This window comes from Carcharhinus amblyrhynchos, chromosome 7 (genome assembly GCF_965287045.1).
Source record: "Carcharhinus amblyrhynchos chromosome 7, sCarAmb.v2.hapA, whole genome shotgun sequence".
NCBI lineage: Eukaryota > Metazoa > Chordata > Chondrichthyes > Carcharhiniformes > Carcharhinidae > Carcharhinus > Carcharhinus amblyrhynchos.
This window is the reverse complement of record NC_137330.1, coordinates 113,381,374-113,403,811: the sequence shown is the minus strand read 5'-3', so window position 1 is coordinate 113,403,811 and position 22,438 is coordinate 113,381,374. Positions and strand designations below refer to the sequence as shown.

Sequence of the window (22,438 nt, the reverse complement as noted above, 5' to 3'; positions counted from 1 at the left end):
GCAAATGGAATTTAATCCGGAGAAATGCGAGGTGATGCACTTTGGCCGGAATAATGTGGAGGGGAGTTATACGATAAAAGGTAGAACTATCCGGAGTATAGATACGCAGAGAGACCTGGGGGTGCAAGTGCACAAGTCCCTGAAGGTGTCGGTGCAGGTGCAGAATGTGATGAGGAAAGCGTATGGTATGTTAGCCTTCATAGGAAGAGGTATAGAATATAAGAGTAGGAGTCTGATGTTGCAGTTGTATAGAACGTTGGTTAGGCCTCACTTGGAGTACTGCGTCCAGTTCTGGTCGCCGTACTACCGGAAGGATGTAGAGATCCTGGAGAGAGTGCAGAGGAGATTTACCAGGATGCTGCCTGGTATGGAAGGGCTGTCTTACGAGGAAAGATTGAACGAACTTGGGCTGTTTTCCCTTGAGAGACGTCGGCTGAGGGGGGATTTAATAGAGGTTTATAAGATTATGAAGGGGATAGATAGAGTAAATGGTGGTAAGCTTTTTCCGCTATTAGAAATGGATAGAACGAGGGGTCACGGGCTTAGGGTGAGGGGGGCTAGGTATAAGACAAATATTAGAGGGCAGTTTTTCACGCAAAGGGTAGTGGGGGTGTGGAATGCACTACCGAGTAAGGTGGTGGAAGCAGGCACGTTAGGGTTGTTTAAGAGTCACTTAGACAGCCACATGAGCGGGCTACATATAGGGGGATATAGCAGGCCTTACTAAAAATTGTAGGCTTGGGATTACATTTTTGCCTCAGGGATGTTACAGTCTTTGCCTGTTTAATAATGAATTTTTTGTCTCCACAGGCATTTAAGTCCAGCAAGGGGCATGCATGCGGCAGGTTGTAGTGGGCTGCTCTTGGATGTTGCTTCGGGAGTTGCCTATTGCTTCATGTCGTTAGTGTGCTTAAACTGGACCATCTCGAGGGCAACATGACAGCTCAGAGACTATCTCTGTTGCTGTGCGGACACATGGATTTGGGCCTGTGTCTGTGGGAGTTTGCATATTCTCCCCGTGGTTGCGTGGGTTTCCTCCGGGTGCTCCGGTTTCCTCCCACATCCCAAAGATGTGCTTTTAGGCTGATTGATTGGGTACTAAATTGTCCCTAAATTGGACCTCCCTGATCCTCGCACATTAGGCCTAGACTAAAATCATGAATAGGTCACTGGGACAGTGGGACGGCGGCGCGGGCTCGTTGGGCCGAAGGGCCTGTTTCCCGTGCTGTGTTGTTCTTTGTTCTTTGTTCTTTGTTCAATCCTAACCAATTTAATATACCAAGGACATCCTTCCTCAGATAAAGACACCAAAACTGCACACAATACTCCAGGTGTGACCTCACCAACACCCTATAGAATTGCAGCAAAACATCCCAATCCCTATACTCAAATCCTCTCGCAATGAAGGCCAACATACCATTTGCCTTCTTTACTGCCTGCTGCACCTGCATGCTTACTTTCAGTGACTGATGCACGAGGGCACCAAGGTTTCGTTGAGTATCCACCTACCTCAATTTACCCCCATTCAAGTAATAATCTAGTTTTGTATTGTTGCTACCAAAGTGGATAACCTCACATTGACGTTCACTGACTGTGAAGTATTTTTGGGTGTTCGGAGTTGGTGAAAGGTGTTCCGTGAATACAAGTTCCTTATTCTGCCATCTCCTGCACACTGTACAATTTTCTGGTCTTTTCTTTGTCGATTTGGCCTTTGGGGAATGGGCAGATGCCCGCATATAGTCCTTCTGAGCTATTTAATGATCCGATGCAGGCATATTTATTTTCCAACACGGTCTCCAACATGTTATTTAAACACATGGAGGGCACTGGGACAACCAAACATATTATACGCATCTCCACAAACAGTTTAGACTCAGACATTAGTGGTGTCCAGTGAGTTGGTAACCAAAGATTGCTGGACCTGAGGTTGGCAATGACCTCAAAGGTGAAGAAGGAGGCCATTTAGCCCATCTGCACCGATTCTCCAAAATAGTATCTTGCCCAGGCCACTCCCACTTTGCCACCCAATCCCCGCAACACCGCACATTTACCATGGCTGATCCACCTGATCATGATGTTGTCTGGGTGGCACAGTGGTTAGCACTGCTGCCTCACAGCGCCTGGGACCTAGGTTCGATTCCCGGCTTGGGGCACTGTCCGTGTGGGGTTTGCATATTCTTGCCATGTCTGTGTGGGTTTCCTCTGGGTGCTTTGGTTTCCCCCCACAGTCCTAAGGTGTGCAAGTTAGGTGGATTGACTGTGCTAAATTGCCCTTTAGTGTCAGGGAGACTAGCTAGGCAAAATGCATGGGGTTATGGGGATAGCGCCTGGGTGGAATTGTGGTTGGTGCAGAGTCAATGGGCCGAGTGGCCTCCTTCTGCACTATAGGATTCTATAATTTTCACACCTTTGTGACTATCAGGGTGGTAGAGGGGGAGTTATTGCCTCTAGAGAAAGGAGAGAATGTAGTCTTCACGGTCACAAGGGTCTGGCTCTTTCTTTTGTAGCATTGGCAGCGAACACATTTGTGTGAAACTCCTTTCCATGGTTTTAACGAAAGCTTCCAACACTTAAAATAAACAGGTTCCATCCTTTGCAGCCATAGGACCTTCATATGCTTTTGTTCCCAAGCCTAATAGCGTGAGGATCATGTGGGAATCGGAACTGAATCAAGGCGAATTTCCAAAGTGAACTGAACAGAGACGATTCACATGTTCAGAAGAAACAGCAGAGTATAGACTGTGCTGGAGCATGACCACAGCTGACCTCTCCAAACAGCTACAGGCTGCTATGGCTCCGGCCTGCAATGGGAGTCATAGCAACTAGAGAAGGGAGTTTTTCATTATGTTTTTATAAATCAAGACATCTGGCTCTCTTAGTCAAGCGGTGGAGCATGTATCCGTTTCCTATGTGGTTGTGAGAGTGTGTGCATTCTTTCTGTGTGTGTTTGTGTGTCTGTGCGAGTATATGTGTCTGTGTCTATGTTAGTGTGTGTGTGTCTGTGCGGGTATGTGTCTATGTGTCTGTGCGGGAATGTGGGCATGTGTGTGTGTGCGCATGTTTTTGAGTGTGTGTTAGTGTGTGTGTATGTTCTGTGCATGTGCGTGTGTGTCTGTGTGGGTGTGTCGGTGTCTGTGTATATGAGTCTGTATGTGCAAGTGTGTGTATGTGAGTGTGTGTTCTGTGTGTGAGTGTGTGTCTGTGTTATGTGTGGGTGGGTATGTGTTTGTGTGGGTGTGTGTGTGTCTGTGCGAGTGTGTGTGCAGATATGCATGTGTGCATGTGTGTGTCATGTGTGAGTGTGCATATGTGCGTGTGTGTCTGTGTGTGTGGGTTTGTGTGTGTGTCTGTGATTGTGTGTGCAGGTGTTTGAATATCTGTGTGGATGTGTGTGTGTGTATGTGACCGTGTATGTGAACGTGTGCATGTGAGTGTGTGAGTCTGTGTGGGTTTGTATGTGTGTCTGTGAGTATGCAGGTGTGTGTGTGTGAGTGTGTGTGTGTGTGTGCAAGTATATTTGTGTGTGTGTGTCTGTGCGAGTGTATGTGTGTGTGTGGGTGTATGAGTGTCTGCGTGTGTGCATGGGTGTATAAGAACATAAGAACATAAGAAATAGGAGCAGGAGTAGGCTATCTAGCCCCTCAAGCCTGCCCCGCCATTCAATAAGATCATGGCTGATCTGAAGTGGCTCAGTACCACTTTCCTGCTTTCTCCCCATAACCCTTAATCCCCTTGCCTACCAAAAACCGATCTACCCGTGTCTTAAATATATTTAGCGAGGTAGCCTCCACCACTTCAACGGGCAGAGAATTCCAGAGATTCACCACCTTTGAGTGAAGAAGTTCCTCCTCAACTCCGTTCTAAACTGCAACCCCCCTTATCTTGAGGCTGTGAACATAAGAACATAAGAAATAGGAGCAGGAGTAGGCCAACTAGCCCTTCGAGCCTGCCCCGCCATTCAATAAGATCATGGCTGATCTGTCGTGGCTCAGTTCCACATTCCCGCCCTATATGAGTGCGTGAATGTGTGTGTGCATCTGTGTCTGTGTGTGTGCATGCATGAGTGTATGTGAGTGTGTGTGCGTGCAAGTATGTTTGTGTGTTGTGTGTGTGTGGGTGTGTGAGTATCTGTATATGTGAGGGTTGTATGTGTATATGTGTCTGTGGGGAGTTTGTGTATGTGTGTGTGGAGATATGTCTATGTGTATGCGAGGGTGTGTGTATACAAGGGTGTGAATGTGTGAGGGTGTGTGTGTGTGTGGGGTTGTATGTGGAGAGTTTTACAGTGGATTCAATGTCAGGCAGCAGCTCCAGGAGAGGGAAAACCAGGTGTAAAGCTCCTGCTCTTGCGTCCCCAGGAAGGCAGTGCGGAGTAACATTCTCAGGGCGCCCCACCTCCCTCCCTTACTCCCCCACCCCCTACCCGAGAGCAGGCTGTTTGACCCATGACCCTGACCTCAGTTCACTCTTCAGCAGCGAGCTCCTCAGCCTGCCCACAATGAAGACCGTCACCAGTCGCTCCTTGGACCCGACCATTTCAGGTGTAGGGGGTCATCCCAAATCCCAAAGCCTCCTCCCCTACTCACAAATGGAAGACTCTATTGTACTGAAGTGTTCATTCTCACAAAATTACCAGAGAAAGAAGTTTCTGGAAGTTTTGAGGCCGCAATCTACAAACTGGAATCCCTAGACAGGACTTCAATTTAACGAGGACAGCAACATTGTCGACCATAAGACCATAGGATACAGGAGCAGAATTAGGCCATTCGGCCCATCGAACCTGCTCCGTCATTCAATCATGGCTGATATGATTCTCATCCCCATTCTCTTGCCTTCTCTCGTAACCCTTGATCTCCTTATTAATCAAGAACCTATCTACCTCTGTCTCAAAGACATTCAATGACCTGGCCTCCACAGCCCTCTGCGGCAATGAGTTCCACAGATCCACTGCCCTCTGGCTGAAGAAATTCCTCCTCATCTCTGTTTTAAAGGAGTGTCCCTTCACTCTGAGGTTGTGCCCTCGAGTTCTAATCTCTCCCACTAGTGGAAACTCTATCCAGGCTTCTCAATATTCTGTAAATTTCAATTAGATTCCCCCTCATCCTTCTAAACTCTGAGTATAGATCCAGACTTCTTAACTGCTCCTCGTATGACAAACCCTTCGTTCCTGGGATCATCCATCCTCCTGTGGACCCCCTCCAAGCTCAGCACATCCTTCCTTAAGTTTGGGACCCAGAACTGCTCACAATTTTCCAAATATTAAGAAGAATAACTGTCAGCAAGACTGAGGGTGGGTGGCAGGGGTGGAATTTTCCTCTCCCACCCACCACAGGAATCATAGCGGGTGGGACAGGACCATGCAAAGGTCCGTTGATCTCAGGCGGGATTTTCCAATCTTTGGGTGAGTGTAGCCGGAAAATCCTGACCAGGGTTTCTGCTGACTGTTACACTTAAAGAAGGAATTGGGGTTTATATAGCACCATTTATTTTTTATTTATTCATTCATGGGATGTGGGCAACGCTGGCTGGGCCAACATTTTGTGCCCATCCCTAATTGCCCTGGAACTGAATAGCTTGCTAGGCCATTTTGGAGTCAATGACACTGCTGCCTCACAGCGCTGGGGACCCAGGTTCAATTCCGACCTCGGGTCACCGCCTTTGTAGAGTTTGCATATTCTCATCGTATCTGCGTGCATTTCCTCCGGGTTTTCTCCCACAGTCCGAAGATGGGGGGATTAGGTTGATTGGTCATGCTAAATTGTCTCCTAGTATCAGGGTAAATAGATGGGGTTATGGGATAGGGCCTGGGTGGGATTATGGCCAGTGCAGACTCGATGGGCCAAATGGCCTCCTTCTGCACTGTAGGGATTCTATGATTGTCCAAGAGTGCAGAAGGGTTGGAGGAGATTACAGAGATGCAGAGTGCAAAACAAATTGTCCTCATTTGTAGAGGTGACTAGGTGACTTTTTTTAATTCTTTCATGGGATGGCCTCACTGGCTAGACCAGTATTTATATTGCCTGTCCCTAATTGCCCTTGAGAAGATGTCTGAAACCTTTTCAACTACTGGTTAACAATATAAACATATCAGGCCTATGTTAGCTCAGATAGGTGCCATATCCATCCTGAGGAAAGCAGCTGGAATAATCTGAGAGGCCCCCAGCTCCATATTGGTCTGTGTTGGATAGCTTGATCTTAACTGAGGGAGCCAAGACCGCTGGGAAGAAAGGAACCTTCTGTGGGTGGCATGGTGGCACAGTGGTGCCTCACAGCGCCAGGGACCCGGGTTCGATTCCTGGCTTGGGTCACTGCCTGTGTGGAGTTTGCACGTTCTCCCCATGTCTGCATGGGTTTCCTCTGGGTGCTCCGGTTTCCTCCCACAGTCTGAAAGACATGCTGGTTAGGTGGATTGACCATGCTAAATTATCCCTCAGTGTACCCAAACAGGCGCCAGGGTGTGGCAACTGGGAGATTTTCACAGTAACTTCATTGCAATGTTAATGTAAATGTTCTTGTGACACTAATAAATAAACTAAACAAACAAAATATATCGCCATTCTTTCACTGTTGTTAGATCAAGAGGGTGTACTTACACCACAGAGATTGCAGTGGTTCAAGGCGGCAGCTCAGGGGCAATTAGAGATTGGGTCAGCATTCATAGCCTATCAGCAATGCCCTCAGCCTATAAATGAATATTTTATAAATTTATTATATGTGGTGGAAACAGATCACCCAGAGCTCTGTTATAACTTTCGCTTGGTGACGAGGGTAAAATTCAGGACCGACACATGGAAAGATTTATTTGCAGGAAGAGCGATCAGTAGCTGGAATGGATTGAGATAAGAGTTGAATGTTGTGATTGTTAGAGGCATCCTTGGTGGAATATCTTACTGGCACTGGATATCTGGGCACACACACACACAAGGAAACACACACACGGCACAGGCACACACACGCAAACGGACATGCACGTAGATACACACATGCACAGACACAACATAGATGCACACTGACACACATAGGAATAATGACACACAAGCAGACACAGACACACACCCACACACACACACACACACCCACATAGATGCAGTCACATACACGCACAGAGTCACACAAGTGCAGAGAGACACACGCACGCACACAGCACACATATAGAGGCACACAGACACGTACATAGATGCATTGATGCACACATAGGCGCACGTGCACACAGACATGCACACACAATCACATACACGCACACAGGCACACATGTATGCAGACACACACATTTACAAAAGCGTTTTTTATTTAATATAACTATTCATACAAATGTAGCAATTTCAATAGCCACTATCCACTGCACTTCAGTGGCTCGAGCACAGGCTTGGGAATGTTATAAAGCCCCAACAAGCTGCAAAGCTTCAGGCTTTTAGTCCACATCAGTCTATCAAAAATACTCAGCTCTGAAAGGCTGCTCCAGGAGGCAAACACAAGGCAGGCCCGTTACTTGTGGCACATCCCAGCCTCGTTGCTACGTCGTGACTTCCCTCGTGGCCCGGTCTCTGCGGTAAAGGGGCAGCAGCTCCTTTAGTAGGCACAGGGTGGTTCTTCAACTGGAGCCATTGGACTCATGGGGGTCAAGGTGCTCAGGGAACGGAACGCAAAGCTCGATGGGTCATACAAGTACCGCGGTGGGGGACAGCTGCTGCTGATGCTCTGGGAGGAAGAAAAAAACAAAGTGAAGACATGGTCAGTGACTGAGCCCAAGATGCTGTTTGTTTGAGGAGAATTTCACATCCTAATCACATCCCAGATCCTCACATACATCGAATTACTGTGCGGTAAAGATATCTCTGTGCAGGAAATGTAGCAGCCACATTGCACAAATTAATAAAACGTTGACTGAGACAGTCAAAAAAGTCGGCTGTTTCTCACAGCTGTCAAACATTTCAAAGCAGTTTACACTCAGCAGAGTACTTTTTGAAGCATAGCCGCTTTGGTAATGTAGGAAATATGGCCGCTGATTCACGCATAGCAAGCTCCCACAAACTACAATGTGATAATGACCACACAACAAGGGCTAAATATTGGCCAGGACATCCAGGATAGCCTCTGTGCTTTTATTCAAAATAAAGGCAAATCAATTCCAGCCTCCTGGACTGCCTGGATCCATTACAGTTCATCTTTTGCTGCAACAGATCCACAGCAGACACCATCTTCCTGGCCCTGCACTCAACCCTGGAACACCTAGATAGTAAGGACATCCATGTCAGACTCCTATTTATTGACTACAGCTCAGCCTTCATTATTCCTACAAAACTCATCTCCAAACTCCGCGACCTGAGGCTCGGCACCTCCCTCTGTGACTGGATCCTGAACTTCCTAACTCACAGACCACAATCAGTAAGGATAGGCAACAACATCCTCAACACCAGTGCCCCACAAGGCTGTGTTCTCAGCCCCATACAATACCCCTTACACACCTACGACTGTGTGGCCAAATTCCCCTCCAATTCGATTTTCAAGTTTGCTGACGACACCACCGTAATGGGTCGGATCTCAAACAATGATGAAACGGAGTACAGGAAAGAGAGAGAGAATCTGGTGTACTGGTTCAATAAAAATAATCTCTCTTTGTTTTGTTAACAAAATAAAGGAGATAGTCATGAAGCGCAGTGGAGGAAACACCCCTGAGTACACCAACGGGGATGATGTGGAAATGGTCGAAAGCTTCAGGTTTCTAGGTGTGCAGATCACCAACAGCCTGTCCCAGTCCCTCCATGTGGATGCTATAGTTAAGAAAGTCCACCAATGCCTCTACTTTCTCAGGAGGCTAAGAAAATTTGGCATGTCAGCTACGACCCTCACCAACTTTTACAGATGCACTATAGAAAGCATTCTTTCTGGTTGTATCACAGCTTGGTATGGCTCCTGCTCTGACCAAGACCACAAAAAAAAATCGCAAAAGGTCATGAACGAAGCCCAGTCCATCACGCAAACCAGCCTCCTATTCATTGACTGTCTACACTTCCCGCTGCTTTGCAAAAGCAGCCAGCATAATCAAGAACCCTACACAACCCGGACATTCTCTCTTCCGCCTTCTTCCATCGGGAAAAAGATACAAAAGTCTGAGGTCACTTACCAACCAAGTTAAGAACAGCTTCTTCCCTGCTGCCATCAGACTTTTGAATGGACCTACTTCGCATTAAGTTGGTCTTGCTCTACACCCTAGCTGTGACTGTAACACATTGCAGAGTACGTTCTGCACTCTCTCGTTTCCTTCTTTACGAACGGTATGTTTTGTCTGTAAAGCGCGCAAGAAACAATACTTTTCACTGTATACATGTGACAATATTAAACCAAATCAAATCAAATCAGTGCCATGGGATTTTTTTTTTTACAGGGCCTTGGTTTAAGATCTGCTTCAATAGGTAGCATACACGTGTCAGTGCAGCACTGTCTCAGTATCAAGCTGAAACACCAGTCTGGATTATTGCAGTCTGGAGTGGGATTGGAACCCAGACCTTGATGACTCAGAGGCGAGTGTGTTGGCAAACTGAGCAACAAGGTGTCTGAACAACTGACCTTCTGTAAACAAGGTCGTGGGATCTTCCACAATTTAACAGTTGCAGACATAGTTTAACCTTTTATCTGATTTGGATAACACCTCCAGCATTATTCCATTAGTATTGCACTGCAGAATCAGACTAGGTGACAGATAGTGGGACTATTGCACCAGACAAGGTTACAGATAGAAGGACTATTGCACTGTAGAATTACACTGGGTGATAGATAGTGGAACTATTGTATTGTTCGTGTAGGGAGTCTAGTATAATAGATGCACTTCTGCTACTGTGCATCGGTGGCAGAGGAAGTGATTGTTTAAAATGGTAGATGGGGTGGCAGTCAAGCAGGCTGCTTTGTCCTGCATGAAATTTCCTGAGTGTTGTTGGAGCTGCTCTCATCCAGGCAAGTGGAGAGGATTCCATCACACTCCTAACTTGTACTTGCCAAACAGTGGGCAGGCTCTGGGGAGACAAGAAGTGAGCTACCTGCTGCCTCAGACCTTCCCTTGGAGCCACAGCATTTATATGGCCAGTCCTGCTCTGTTTCTGGTCATGGTAACCTGTAGAAGTTCTCCGATGGTAATGCCAAGGGAGATGGTTAGATTGTTTCTGGTTGGAGATGGTCATTGCCTGGTACTTCTGTGCTGTGAATAGTACTTGCCATTTGTCAGCCCAAGTCTGGATATATTCTGGGTTGTGCTGCATATCGACATAGAATCATACAGCGCAGAAGAGGATATTCAGCCCATCAAGTCCACACTGACACATTAGAAACACCTGAACTACCACTCAATCCCTTCTGCCAGCACTTGGCCCCTAGCTCTGAATGTTATAATATGCCAAGTGCTCATCCAGATAATTTTAAAGGATGTGAGGCAACCCACTTCCACCACCCTCCCAGGCAGTGCATTCCAGACTACGCTTTGGGTAAAAAAACTTTCCCCCATACCTCCTACCCCTCACCTTGAACCTATGTCTCCTCGTGTCTGACCCTTCAGCTAAGGGGAACAGCCGCTCCTTATCCAGTCTGTCTGTGTCCCTCATAATCTTGTACACCTCAATCAGGTCGTCCCTCAGCCTTCTCTGCTCTATTTAAAACACCCAAGCCTATCCAACCTGTCTTCATAACTTAAATGTTCCATCCCAGGCAGCATCCAGGTGAATCTCCCCTGCACCCTCTCCAGCACAATCACATCCTTCCTATAATGTGGCAATCAGAACTGTGCACAGTACTTTAACTGTGGCCTCACCAAAGTTCCATACAATTTCAACATGACTTCCTCGCTTTTGAAATCTATGCCTCGATAGGTAAAGGCAAGTGTCCCATATGCCTAATTCACCACCCTATTAATGTTCCGCTTTCAGGGATCTGTGGATAAACATGCCAAGGTTCTCCTGTTCCGCAGAACTTCCTAGTGCCCTACCATTCACTGAGTACTTTCTTGTCGAATTACCCCATCCAAACCTCACATTTTTAGGGTTAAATTTCATCTGTCACTTATCTGCCCATTTGATCATTCCTTCTACATCTTCTTGCAGCGCAAGACACTACATCTCACCGTCAATTATGCATCCAATCTTTGTGTCATCCGCAAACTTACTAATCCTACTCTGCAATAATCATCAATGTCATTTATATAAATGACAAATAACAGGGGGCCCAGCACAGATCCTGATGGTGCTCCACTGGACATGGGCTTCCAGTCACGAAAGCAGCCTTCTGTCATCCCCCTCTGTCTCCTACGACTGAGCCAATTTTGAATCCACTTTATCAAATTGCCCTGTATCCTATATGAATTGACCTTCTTTACAAGTCTCCCATGTGGGACCTTGTCAAAAGGTTTTGCTGAAATCCATATAAACTACATTAACTGCACTACCCTCGTCTACACACCTGGTCATCTCCTCAAATAATTCAATCAAATGTTAGGCATGACCTCCCTCTGACGAAGCCATAATGACTTTCCCTGATCAAGCTATGCCTCTCCAAGTGGAGATCTATCCTTCAGCAGTCTCTCTAATAGTTTCCCTACCACTGGTGTGAGATTCACTGATCTGTAGTTCCCTTGTTTATTTCTACACCCCTTCTTAAATAGCAGTATCACATTAGTTGTTCTCCAGTCATCTGGCACCTCCCCTGGGACCAGAGAGGAATTGAAAATTTAGGTCAGAGCCCCTGCAATCTCTTCCCTTGCCTCCCACAGCAGTCCAGGGCACAATTCATCTGATTGGGGGGGGGGTCAGGTGTTTCTCACATGTTGGGGCAGATTCGATGGGCCAAAGAGCCTCTTCGGCACTATATAATTCTAATTCTATGACTCCACAATTAGTTTTCAAGAAGAGGCTTGTAAGGTTGCAAAAAAAATCATAGACAGTCTGAAGATTTCGAGCATTTTAGAAACCTGCAATTGTTTTTATCAGTAAAGGGGAAAAAAGAATAGAAAACAAAAGTAAACTAGCCCTGAATTTAAAAATCAGATTGTAAGATCTTGTGCAAGTTTATAAAATGTATATAAAAAGGAAGAAAGTAGCTTGAACATGAGTGTGAGCTTTGTGTACGAGCAGCAGGAGAGAACACATTCTGAATGAGACACAGCCAGAGTGAGCGCGGGTATTGGGAACTTGGAGCACAGTGGGAATTTGATGCAGAGGGAAAGAAGTGCTCTTTGCATTTTTTCTTTGCTTTCCAACTTCTTAAGTCTTCAGAGAGTGGTCTTGCCCTGCTGCAGCAGCAGAAGTTACAAGGAAGAGAACTGACCGGTAAGCAGTGGCTAACAGTAGTGAGTACTCGCTACTTTTACTGCTTATCGTTTATAAGGTCTTTTTGTGGTTTATATGTATATTTTGTACTAAGGAGGATCAGAAAAGAAAGACTCTCGAGTAAGTAATTTAGGGGTAAGTCACGGCAGGAGTGCTCAAAGATGTGGTGTGCTCTTCATGCTCCATGTGGGTAGCTGGGAACTTCAAGGGATATGGGAAGTGGGCAAAAAAATTGAGTTGAAACTGAAGATTAGCCATGATTGTTTTGAATGGTGGAGGAATTTGTCCCAGGAATTTGGATCCCTCCCTCGTGCACCATCCCTCAAACCACATATTCAGCTGAGCTATCTAACTAGTAGTAGACTCTGAACATAGTATTACAGTCATAGCTAGGATGTAGAGAAAGATCAATTTAAGGTAAGTCCATTCAAAAGTCTGATGGCAGCAGGGAAGAAGCTGTTCTTGAGTTGGTTGGTACGTGACCTCAGACTTTTGTACCTTTTTCTCAACAGAAGAAGGCGGAAGAGAGAATGTCCGGGGTGCGTGGGGTCCTTGATTATGCTGGCTGCATTTCTGAGGCAGTGGGACATGTAGACGGTGCCAATGGATGGGAAGCTCGTTTGCATGATGGACTGAGCTATCTTCACAACCCTTTGTAATTTTTTTGCAGTCTTGGGCAAAGCAGGAGCCATACCAAACTGTGATACATCCAGAAAGGATGCTTTGTATGGTGTATCTGTAAAGGTTGATGAGAGTCGTAGCTGACATGCCAAATTTACTTAACCTCCTGAGAAAGTCGAGGCATTGGTGGACTTTCTTAACTATCGTGTCAGTATGGAGGGACCAGACGCTGCAACAATCTTCTGCAAGACAGATGCCAGACATTCCACTGCCCTATGCACAAAGTACTATTTCTGGCACTATCCCTGATTGGCTGAGTTCTAATGTTAAGATGGCGCGTCCACCCCCCCCCCCCCCCCCCCCCCATTGTGGGTTCTTCCCCCACAAACCACAGGAAATAGCTTCTTTCGATCTAACCTGTTAATGCCTGTAATCATCTTGGGCACTTTACAGTTAGACCTCCCCTTGGGATTTGAGTTGCTGAGAGAAGCTTCACTCTGTAACCAACCCTGCTGCACCCGACTCGGGGCTGTCGGAATTAGGAAGGGGTTTCTATTTCTCCCCTGCCCCCAGTGCCCCGCCCACCTGACAGAATACACTGGAAAATGGAAGTGTTGCTAGGCTGCGTTCTGGGGCCTCAGGTGGATGTTAGAACATAAGAACATAAGAACATAAGAAATAGGAGCAGGAGTAGGCCATCTAGCCCTTCGAGCCTGCCCCGCCATTCAATTGTGGCTCAGTTCCACTTTCCCGCCCTCTCCCCATAACCCTTAATCCCCTCTCTTATCAAGAACCCATCAACCCGCTTCTTAAAAATATTTGGCGAGGCAGCCTCCACCACTTCAACGGGCAGAGAATTCCAGAGATTCACCACCCTTTGAGTGAAGAAGTTCCTCCTCAACTCCGTTCTAAACCGCCTCCCCTTTATCTTGAGGCTGTGCCCCCTAGTCCTACTGTCTTTTTTGAGCGGGAAGAGTCTCTCCACCTCTATCCTATCCATCCCATTCATCATCTTATACATCTCAATGAGATCTCCCCTCATTCTTCTAAACTCTAACGAGTACAAGCCTAGTTTATTCAGCCTCTCCTCATAGCTCAATCCCCTCAACTCCGGTATCAGCCTAGTAAACCTCCTCTGCACTCCCTCCAGGGCCAAAATATCCTTGCGCAGGTGCGGCGCCCAAAACTGCACACAGTACTCCAGCTGCGGCCTCACCAATGCCCTATACAGCTGCAGCAAGACCTCCCTACTTTTATATTCAATCCCCCTCGTTATATTCCTCTGCCACAAACAGGAACCCCCTCAATTAAGGGGAAGAAAAAAATCACTTTTTAAAAAAAATCATTCATGGGACATGTGTGTCACTGGCTGGCCAGCATTTATTACCCATCCCTATTTGCCCGAGGACAGCTGGGAGTCAACCACATTGCTGTGACTCTGGGGTCACCTGTAGGCCAGATCAGGTAAGGAAAGCAGATTTCCTTCCCTAAAGGACATTAGTGAACCAGATGGATTTTTCCAACAATCAACAATGGTTTCATGGCCATCAGTAGATTCTTAATTCCAGATATTTTTTATTGAATTCAAATTCCACCAGCTGCCGTGTTGGGATTTGAACCCAGGTCCCCAGAAATTCACGATTAGTAGCAATAATACCTTGGTGAGACCACATTTGGAATATTGTGTGGAATTCTGGTCACCTCACTATAAGAAGGATGTGGAAGCATTGAAGAGAGTGCAGAGGAGATTTACCAGGATGCTGCCTGGTTTGGAGGGTAGGTCTTATGCGGAAAGGTTGAGGGAGCTGGGGCTTTTCTCTTTAGAGCAGAGGAGGATGAGAGGCGACTTAATAGAAGTTTATAAGATGATGAGGGGGATTGATAGAGTGGACATTCAGAGACTACTTCCTCAGGTGGATGTAGCTGTTACTAGGGGGCATAACTATAAGGTTCATGGTGGGAGATATAGGAGGGATGTCCGAGGTAGATTCTTTACTCAGGGGGTGGTTGGGGTGTGGAATGCACTGCCTGCTGTGATAGTGGAGTCGGACACTTCAGGCGGTTATTGGATAGGCACATGGAGCACACCAGAATGATAGGGAGTGGGATAGCTTGATCTTGGGTTTGGACATAGCTCGGCACAACATCGAGGGCCGAAGGGCCTGTAGTGTGCTGTACTGTTCTATGTTCTGTACCACCAGGCCATCACCTCTCCCGAGCAAAACTAAAATTCTTAGTGAAGCAGGGGGCAAAACCTCTTTTTTAATAAAACTCGGCCTTTGTGCTAATGGTTTATAAATGTTTCAAAGAGTTGGTCAGCAGGGCCGATTCACACGGTGATTTGATTACCAGAGTTATTGTGGCACAGGGACAGGAGGGTGTGGAATTTGATCTCGACAGCTACAGTATCGCAAATCATACTAAATTGAAAACAAAAATCTTTCCGATGCTGGCCGCAGCTAGGTGTCAACCCTGTTCTTTGGCAGCAGGCTAGTCTCTGAGTCAGAAGGTCCTGGGACAAGCCCCACTCCAGAAATTTGTGTAGAAAATCCAGGCTGACCAAGAGAGCACCGCACTGCAAATCAATCCAGACCTCCCCGAGATGACAAAAGAGACAGTGACTAAGCTGAAACATTGAGGGCAGGATTTCAACCACAAGGCGGGGCTGTAAAATGAGGCCATTGACTTTGGCTGGACTGGAAAATTCTGCCAGTGGGAGTTCATAGAATCCCTACAGTGTAGAAAGAGGCTATTCAGCCCATTGCGTCTGCACCAACAACAATCCCATCCAGGCCCCATCCCGGTAATTCCACGTATTTACCCTGCTAATCCCCTTGACACTAAGGGGCAATATGGCATGGCCAATCCAGCCAACCTGCACACCTTTGGGCTGTGGGGGGAAACTGACGCACCTGAAGGAAACCCACGCAGACATGGGGAGAACGAACATGCAAAATCCACATGGACAGTCACCCGAGGCCGGAATCGAACCCGGAATCAAACTGTGATGCAAACTTCCAGCCAGAGAGCGTGTTTGTAACAGTCATCAGATGAATACGGTGATACAGTGGTTAGCACTGCTGCCTCACAGCGCTAGGAACCCAGATTCGATTCCCAGCTCGGGTCACCGTCTGAGTGGAGTTTGCACATTCTCCCCGTGTCTGCGTGGGTTTCCTCCGGGTGCTCCGATTTCCTCCCGCAATCCAAAGATGTGCAGGTTAGATAGATTGGCCATGCTAAAATTGCCCTTTAATGTCAAGGGAACTAGCAGTGTAAATGCATGGGATTATGGGGAGAGGGCCTGCTGGAATTGTGGTCTGTATAGACTCGATGGGCCAACTAGCCTCTTTTTACACTGTAGGATTCTATGATGGAGCACAGGAACCTGGGTATTTTAACATAGGAGCAGAGGTTGGCTATTCAACCCACTGAATCTGCTCCACCATTCAATGAAATCACAACAAATCTAATATGATAATCTTCAATTCCACTTTCCTGCCTTATCCTTCTAACCCCCGATTCCCTTACTGATTAAAAATCTGTCTATCTCAGTCTTGAACATGCTTAATGACCCAGTCTGTACTGCCCTCTGCAGTAAAGAATTCCACTGAAGGAAGAAATTCCTCCTCATCTCTGTCTTAAATAACGACCCCTTACTCTGAGATTACGCCCGCTGCACTTCGATTCTCCCACAAGGGGAAACAATCTCACAGCATCTACCCTTGGTTGAGGGGTCAATCACGAGGGGGGGGTGGGCTTAGTTTTAAGGCAAGGGATTGGAGAATCCGAGGGGATTTGAGAAAAAACTTTTTCACTCAGAGGGTGGATGGCACTGCCTGGGAAGGTAGCAGAGGTGGGAAACCTTCAAAAAGTATTTGGATGAGCACTTGAAACATCATAGCATTCAAGGGTATGGCACATGCTGGAAAATGGGGTTTGCGCGCCTTTAGTGGTAGTTATTGTCAGTGTAGATTCGATGGGGAAAAAGGCCTTTACTGCACTGTCCGACTCTATGATATTACTCTATGTCCCTGTCAAGTCCTCTGAGAATCCTGTGCATCTCAATAAGGTCGCTTCCCATTCTTCTAAACTCCAATGAGTACAGGCCCAACCTACTCAACCTCTCCTCATAAGAAAATCCTTCCATATCCAGGATCAACCTAATGAACCTTCTCTGGACTATCTCCAATGCCAATGCGTCTTTCCTGAGTTAAGGGGGCCAAAACTGTTCACAGGATTTCAGATGTAGTCTAACCAGTGCCTTGTATAGTTTCAGCAAGACTTTCCTATTTTTATATTCCATTCCCTTTGCCTTCCCTATTGCCGGTGTACTTTTCCATGCAGCGAGTGATGCGGATCTGGAATGCACTGCCTGAGACTGCAATGGAGGCGGAATTTTATTGAGGCATTCAAGAGGGCTCGGTATCTGAAATGGAAGAATGTCCAGGGCTGTGTGGGGAAGTGGCCAAGGAGAAGCACTGGGTGAACTGCTTCTGTAGAAGATATGATGAGCAAATGGCCTCTTCCTGTGTGCTGTAATGATTGTATGATTGGACAAAGTACGACCCAATTATTCCCACTCACCCACCTTTCCTCATTGCCCTACAATCCCTGTCTTCAGATAATTCCCCAAAGCATTTAGAAGCCACGATTAAATCTGCCTCCAGCGCAGTCTCGGGCAGCGAAACTCTTGTTTTGTTATGCTGACATTAAAATCAAAACCTGGTGTGGTTAAAATCTCACGAGAGATGTCTTCTGGGTGGCACAGTGATTAGCACTGCTGCCTCACAGCACCAGGGATCCAGGTTCAATTCCCAGGTTGGGTCACTGTCCATACGGACAGTGTGCATGTTCTCCCTGTGTCTGCGTGGGTTTCCTCCCAATGCTCTGCTTTCCTCCAACAGATCGGAAGACGTGTATTGGCCATGCTAAATTCTCCCTCAGTGTACCCGAACAGGCGCTGGAATGTGGCAACTAGGGGATTTTCACAGTAACTTCATTGCAGTGTTATTGTAAGCCTACTTGTGACACCAATAAAATAAGCTAAATTAAAAGCAACTAAACTTTGAGTTAAATAGCCTTCCTTCCCTTTGCTATTGATGCTCATTTTCGCCACAAAGATACTATCTACCCATTACCCTAACAGCTCAGTGTATGTGTGAGTGTGTGTGTGAGACAGACAAGAAGCAGACAGAGCGAGTGAGAGCAAGAGCCATGGTGGGAGAGCCAGACAGAAGATTAGGAGGGGACAGGAAGGCAGACCCATGATTGAGCAGAGATCGAGAAAGATATGAGCGAGTATAAGAAAGTGAAAGAGAGAAGGGGGGGGTAGAGGAAGAGGAAAGGGAGGGTAAGGCAAGAAATTGACAAAGACCGAGGGATGGACAAGGAGATAGGGAGAAATACAAGATACAAAGGCTGATGAAACAATAAAGATAAAAGGGGAAAAAAAGCAGAAATGGAAGGAGTATAAAATTCAAAAGGAAGAATTATCAAAAGTTTACATCTAGTTGAGAATTCACCAGCTACAAAAGGAACTTTGAGAAGCTCCAAGAGCGAGCTGATTGGAATGAAAGATGATATCGAGCAGTGTTCAGCCGTGCAAAGCTGGGAAATCGAGCTCCATCTGGCCAATTCGTGAATGTTTGTTCAAAGCTGCAATGCGTGCCTGGTGAATTTGAGGTCATTAACCCACAGAGGTTCCCTTTGTAACTTCATTGTACTTTTCACACGGCTCTCCCATTTGGAAAGTGAGAGAGGGAGAATTATCACTTCAGAGATTCAATCCACAGGGTAAAGAAAGAAATGATGGTCATCAGACAAAGGGAAATGGGAGACACTGCATCCGCCAACCTGAAGAATGTATAGAGAACAAGTGAGAGAGAGATAGGCCCAGCAAGTTAAAGAGTGAGCAAGAGAGGGCAAGAGGTTGACCGAGCAAGTGGGCACATGTGAGAGAGTGTGAGCAAGTGGGCACACACAAGAAAAAGCGCAAGTAAGCAGGCACGTGAGAGAGACAGCGCTAGTGAGAGAGAGCGTGCACACGAGAGACAGCGCTAGCGAGAGACAGCGTGCACACGAGAGACAGCGCTAGCGAGAGAGAGCGTGCACATGAGAGACAGCGCTAGCGAGAGAGAGCGTGCACATGAGAGACAGCGCTAGCGAGAGAGAGCATGCACACGAGAGACAGCGCTAGCGAGAGACAGCGTGCACACGAGAGACAGCGCTAGCGAGAGACAGCGTGCACGAGAGACAGCGCTAGCGAGAGACAGCGTGCACACGAGAGAAAGCACTAGCGAGAGACAGCGTGCACACGAGAGACAGCGCTAGCGAGAGAGAGCGTGCACATGAGAGACAGCGCTAGCGAGAGAGAGCATGCACACGAGAGACAGCGCTAGCAAGAGACAGCGTGCACACGAGAGAAAGCACTAGCGAGAGACAGCGTGCACACGAGAGACAGCGCTAGCGAGAGAGAGCGTGCACATGAGAGACAGCGCTAGCGAGAGAGAGCGTGCACATGAGAGACAGCGCTAGCGAGAGAGAGCGTGCACACGAGAGACAGCGCTAGCAAGAGACAGCGTGCACACGAGAGAAAGCACTAGCGAGAGACAGCGTGCACACGAGAGACAGCGCTAGCGAGAGAGAGCGTGCACATGAGAGACAGCGCTAGCGAGAGAGAGCATGCACACGAGAGACAGCACTAGCGAGAGACAGCGTGCACATGAGAGACAGCGCTAGCGAGAGAGAGCATGCACACGAGAGACAGCGCTAGCAAGAGACAGCGTGCACACGAGAGAAAGCGCTAGCGAAACACAGCGTGCACACGAGAGACAGCGCTAGCGAGAGAGAGCATGCACACGAGAGACAGCGCTAGCAAGAGACAGCGTGCACATGAGAGAAAGCACTAGCGAGAGACAGCGTGCACACGAGAGCGCTAGCGAAAGAGAGCATGCACACGAGAGACAGCGCTAGCGAAACACAGCGTGCACACGAGAGGGAGCGCGAGCAAGGGAGAGTGTGCACACGAGAGACAGCGCTAGCGAGAGAGAGCGTGCACACGAGAGAGAGTGCAAGCGCGAACAAGCGGGCACATGAGCAAGTGAACGATAGCACGAGCATGAGAGAGCGCAAGAGAGCAAGTGAGGAGAGGGAGTGCGAGAGGGAGCGAGAAAGCACGAGAGACACAGTGAGGGAGCTAGCAACAGCAAGAACAAGTGAAATAGAGGATGGAGATGAGACCAGAGGTGAGAGACTGAAGGACAGAGAGCCAGAAAGAGACACAGAAACAGGAGGAAGAGATCATGGAAGGAGAAAATCTGCCAGGATAGAAAGAAAGCAGGCAGAGGGAGAAGCGAGGAAGAGAGACTAGGAAATGAGGGAGAAAGGGAGAGAGAGGAAAAGGGGAAGAAGCGGAGAGACTGATAGTGAAAGGGAAGTTTAGGGAAGGGACTGAAAGGAGAAGAGGAAAGAATCAGATTAGGAAGAAAGACTCGGGCCTGAGAGAGGAACCAAACTGTGGAGAGCAGAGTTGGTGTGAGATACTTCAGTCTATCTGCATCAATTAGGGCTTTTCCCCAAGGCCATCTTTAAAATAAAATTTACACTTTACACGTAGATTTAGAGTTGATAAACACTGAGTGGCTTTTAAATTTATCAATAGAATTAAAGTTGCTTTACATGAGCCAATTATAAACAACTGTTTAGTGCCAGTAATCTGAAAATTGCCATCTCCCTGACTAAATCTCTACACCACATCAAACACTTCACATCAAACTTTTCCAGTTTTATTTGTAATTGTTGACAATGTAATCCATCCTTCCTTTGAGAACCTGAGGTCATCCAAAGCTCTGCTGTCCATAACCTAACTCACACCCAGCTCTATTCACCCATCACCCCTGTGCTTACCAACCTACGCTAGTTCCTAGCTTTTCAGCACCTCAATTTTAAAACTCTCAAACCTTGTTTTCAAATCACCTCAATGGCCTCACCCCCTTCCCTAACCTTTGTAAGCGCCCTCCCACCTTCTGAGACATCTGCACTCCTTCCACTCTGATCTCTTAAGCACCCTCCTCCATCACTCCAATGGCCATGTCTTCAGCTGCCTGAGCAATACAACTCTAACATTCCTTCCCCAAACATCAGCTCTGTGGGACAACACCATGACACAGTAGTTAGCACTGATATCTCACAGCTCGAGGGACCTGGGTTCAATTCTGGCTTCGGGTCACTCTCTGTGTGGAGGCTGCACATTCTCCCCGTGTCTGCGTGGGTTTCCTCCTGGTACTCCGGTTTCCTCCCACAGTCCAAAAGATGTACAGGTCTGATACACTACCCATGATAAATTGCCCTTTAGTGTCCCAAGATGTGCAGGTTAGGGGGATTAACAGGGTATCTAAGTGGAGTTTTGGTGCTAGGGATTGGGTGGGATTCTCTGTCAAAGAGTCAGGGCAGACTCAATGGGCTGAATGGCCTCCTTCTGCACTGAAGGTAGTCTATGATTCTGTGAACTAGAGAAGGGGCTGAAGACAGTGAACTGGTTTCTGTTCACAATCCTAAGATATGCAGAGTAAGCGGACTGGCCATGTTGAATTGACCCTTAGGTCGGAATTTTACCAGCACATCCATCCAAGATTCATACGCCAATGGAGAATGCCATTCATCAGGCCTCGCCCATTCCCGGAACCGGAGCGGGTGTGCTGGTAAAATCCCGGCCTTAGTCTCCAAAGATATATAGATTAGGTGGATTGACCATGCTAAATTGCCCCTTAATATCCCGACACGTGTAGGTTTGTGGGATTAACCATGGTAAATGTGTGGGGTTACAGAGGTAGGGCAGGGGAGAGAGCCAGGATAAAATACTGTCAGAGAGACTCAGCGTAGAGTCGATGGGCCGAATGCCCTCCTCCTACCCTGTGGTGATTCTATGCTTCTTGCCTGTTTTGAGATGTTGCATAAACCTTACCTCATTAATCACATTCCTGGTCACCCACTCTCGTATCTGTGTGGGGCCTGTGCCAAGTTTTGTTGTATGATGCTCCACCTTGGGACATTTTATTGGGAAGAGGTCACATGAAGTAAGTTGTTGTTGTTGATAGAAGCTGGAAGCAGGATTAGGCCATTTGGCCCTTCGATCCTGCTCTACCATTCATTTTCATCATGGCTGATCATCGAATAACCTGATCTTCCCTTGATCCCTTTAGCCTCAAGAGATACATCTAATCTCTTCTTGAAATCACACAACATTTTAGCCTCAACTACGTTCTGTGGAAGTGAATTCCACACATTCACCACCCTCTGAGTGAAAGAAATTTCTCCTCACCTCAGTCCTAAAAGGTTTACCCCTTATCCCCAAACTATGACCCCTAATTCTCGACTCCCTCACCATCGGGAACATTCTTTCTGATCTTTACTGTCTAATGCTGACTAGCAGCTCCTCTTTCTTATTTCGATTTGATTTATTATTGTCACATGTATTAGCATGCAGTGAAAAGTATTGATTCTTGCGCTAT

The 22,438-nt window shown here is 47.1% G+C and overlaps 1 protein-coding gene and 1 long non-coding RNA gene across 6 annotated transcripts in view; one reads left to right on the top strand and one right to left on the bottom strand.

Annotated features, from left to right (window-relative positions):
- The first annotated feature begins 1,033 nt into the window (after nucleotides 1-1,033).
- The window catches only part of LOC145345225 (uncharacterized), a 790,615-nt gene continuing 769,210 nt past the window's right edge, over nucleotides 1,034-22,438 (top strand). The window contains exon 1 of the long non-coding RNA XR_013887041.1: nucleotides 1,034-1,253. This is a non-coding gene — a long non-coding RNA (uncharacterized LOC145345225). The remainder of the gene's footprint in view (nucleotides 1,254-22,438) is intronic.
- LOC145345561 (uncharacterized) overlaps nucleotides 7,286-22,438 on the bottom strand; it is a 116,757-nt gene continuing 101,604 nt past the window's right edge. For 4 of the 5 annotated variants that reach the window (XM_080193398.1, XM_080193395.1, XM_080193396.1 and 1 more), the window contains one exon: nucleotides 7,286-7,698. In XM_080193398.1, coding sequence (XP_080049524.1) covers nucleotides 7,570-7,698 — 129 coding nt within the window. In that variant the 3' untranslated portion in view covers nucleotides 7,286-7,569. Of the gene's footprint in view, nucleotides 7,699-9,067; nucleotides 9,287-22,438 lie in introns of those variants that run through there. The other variant, XM_080193397.1, reaches the window with a different exon arrangement.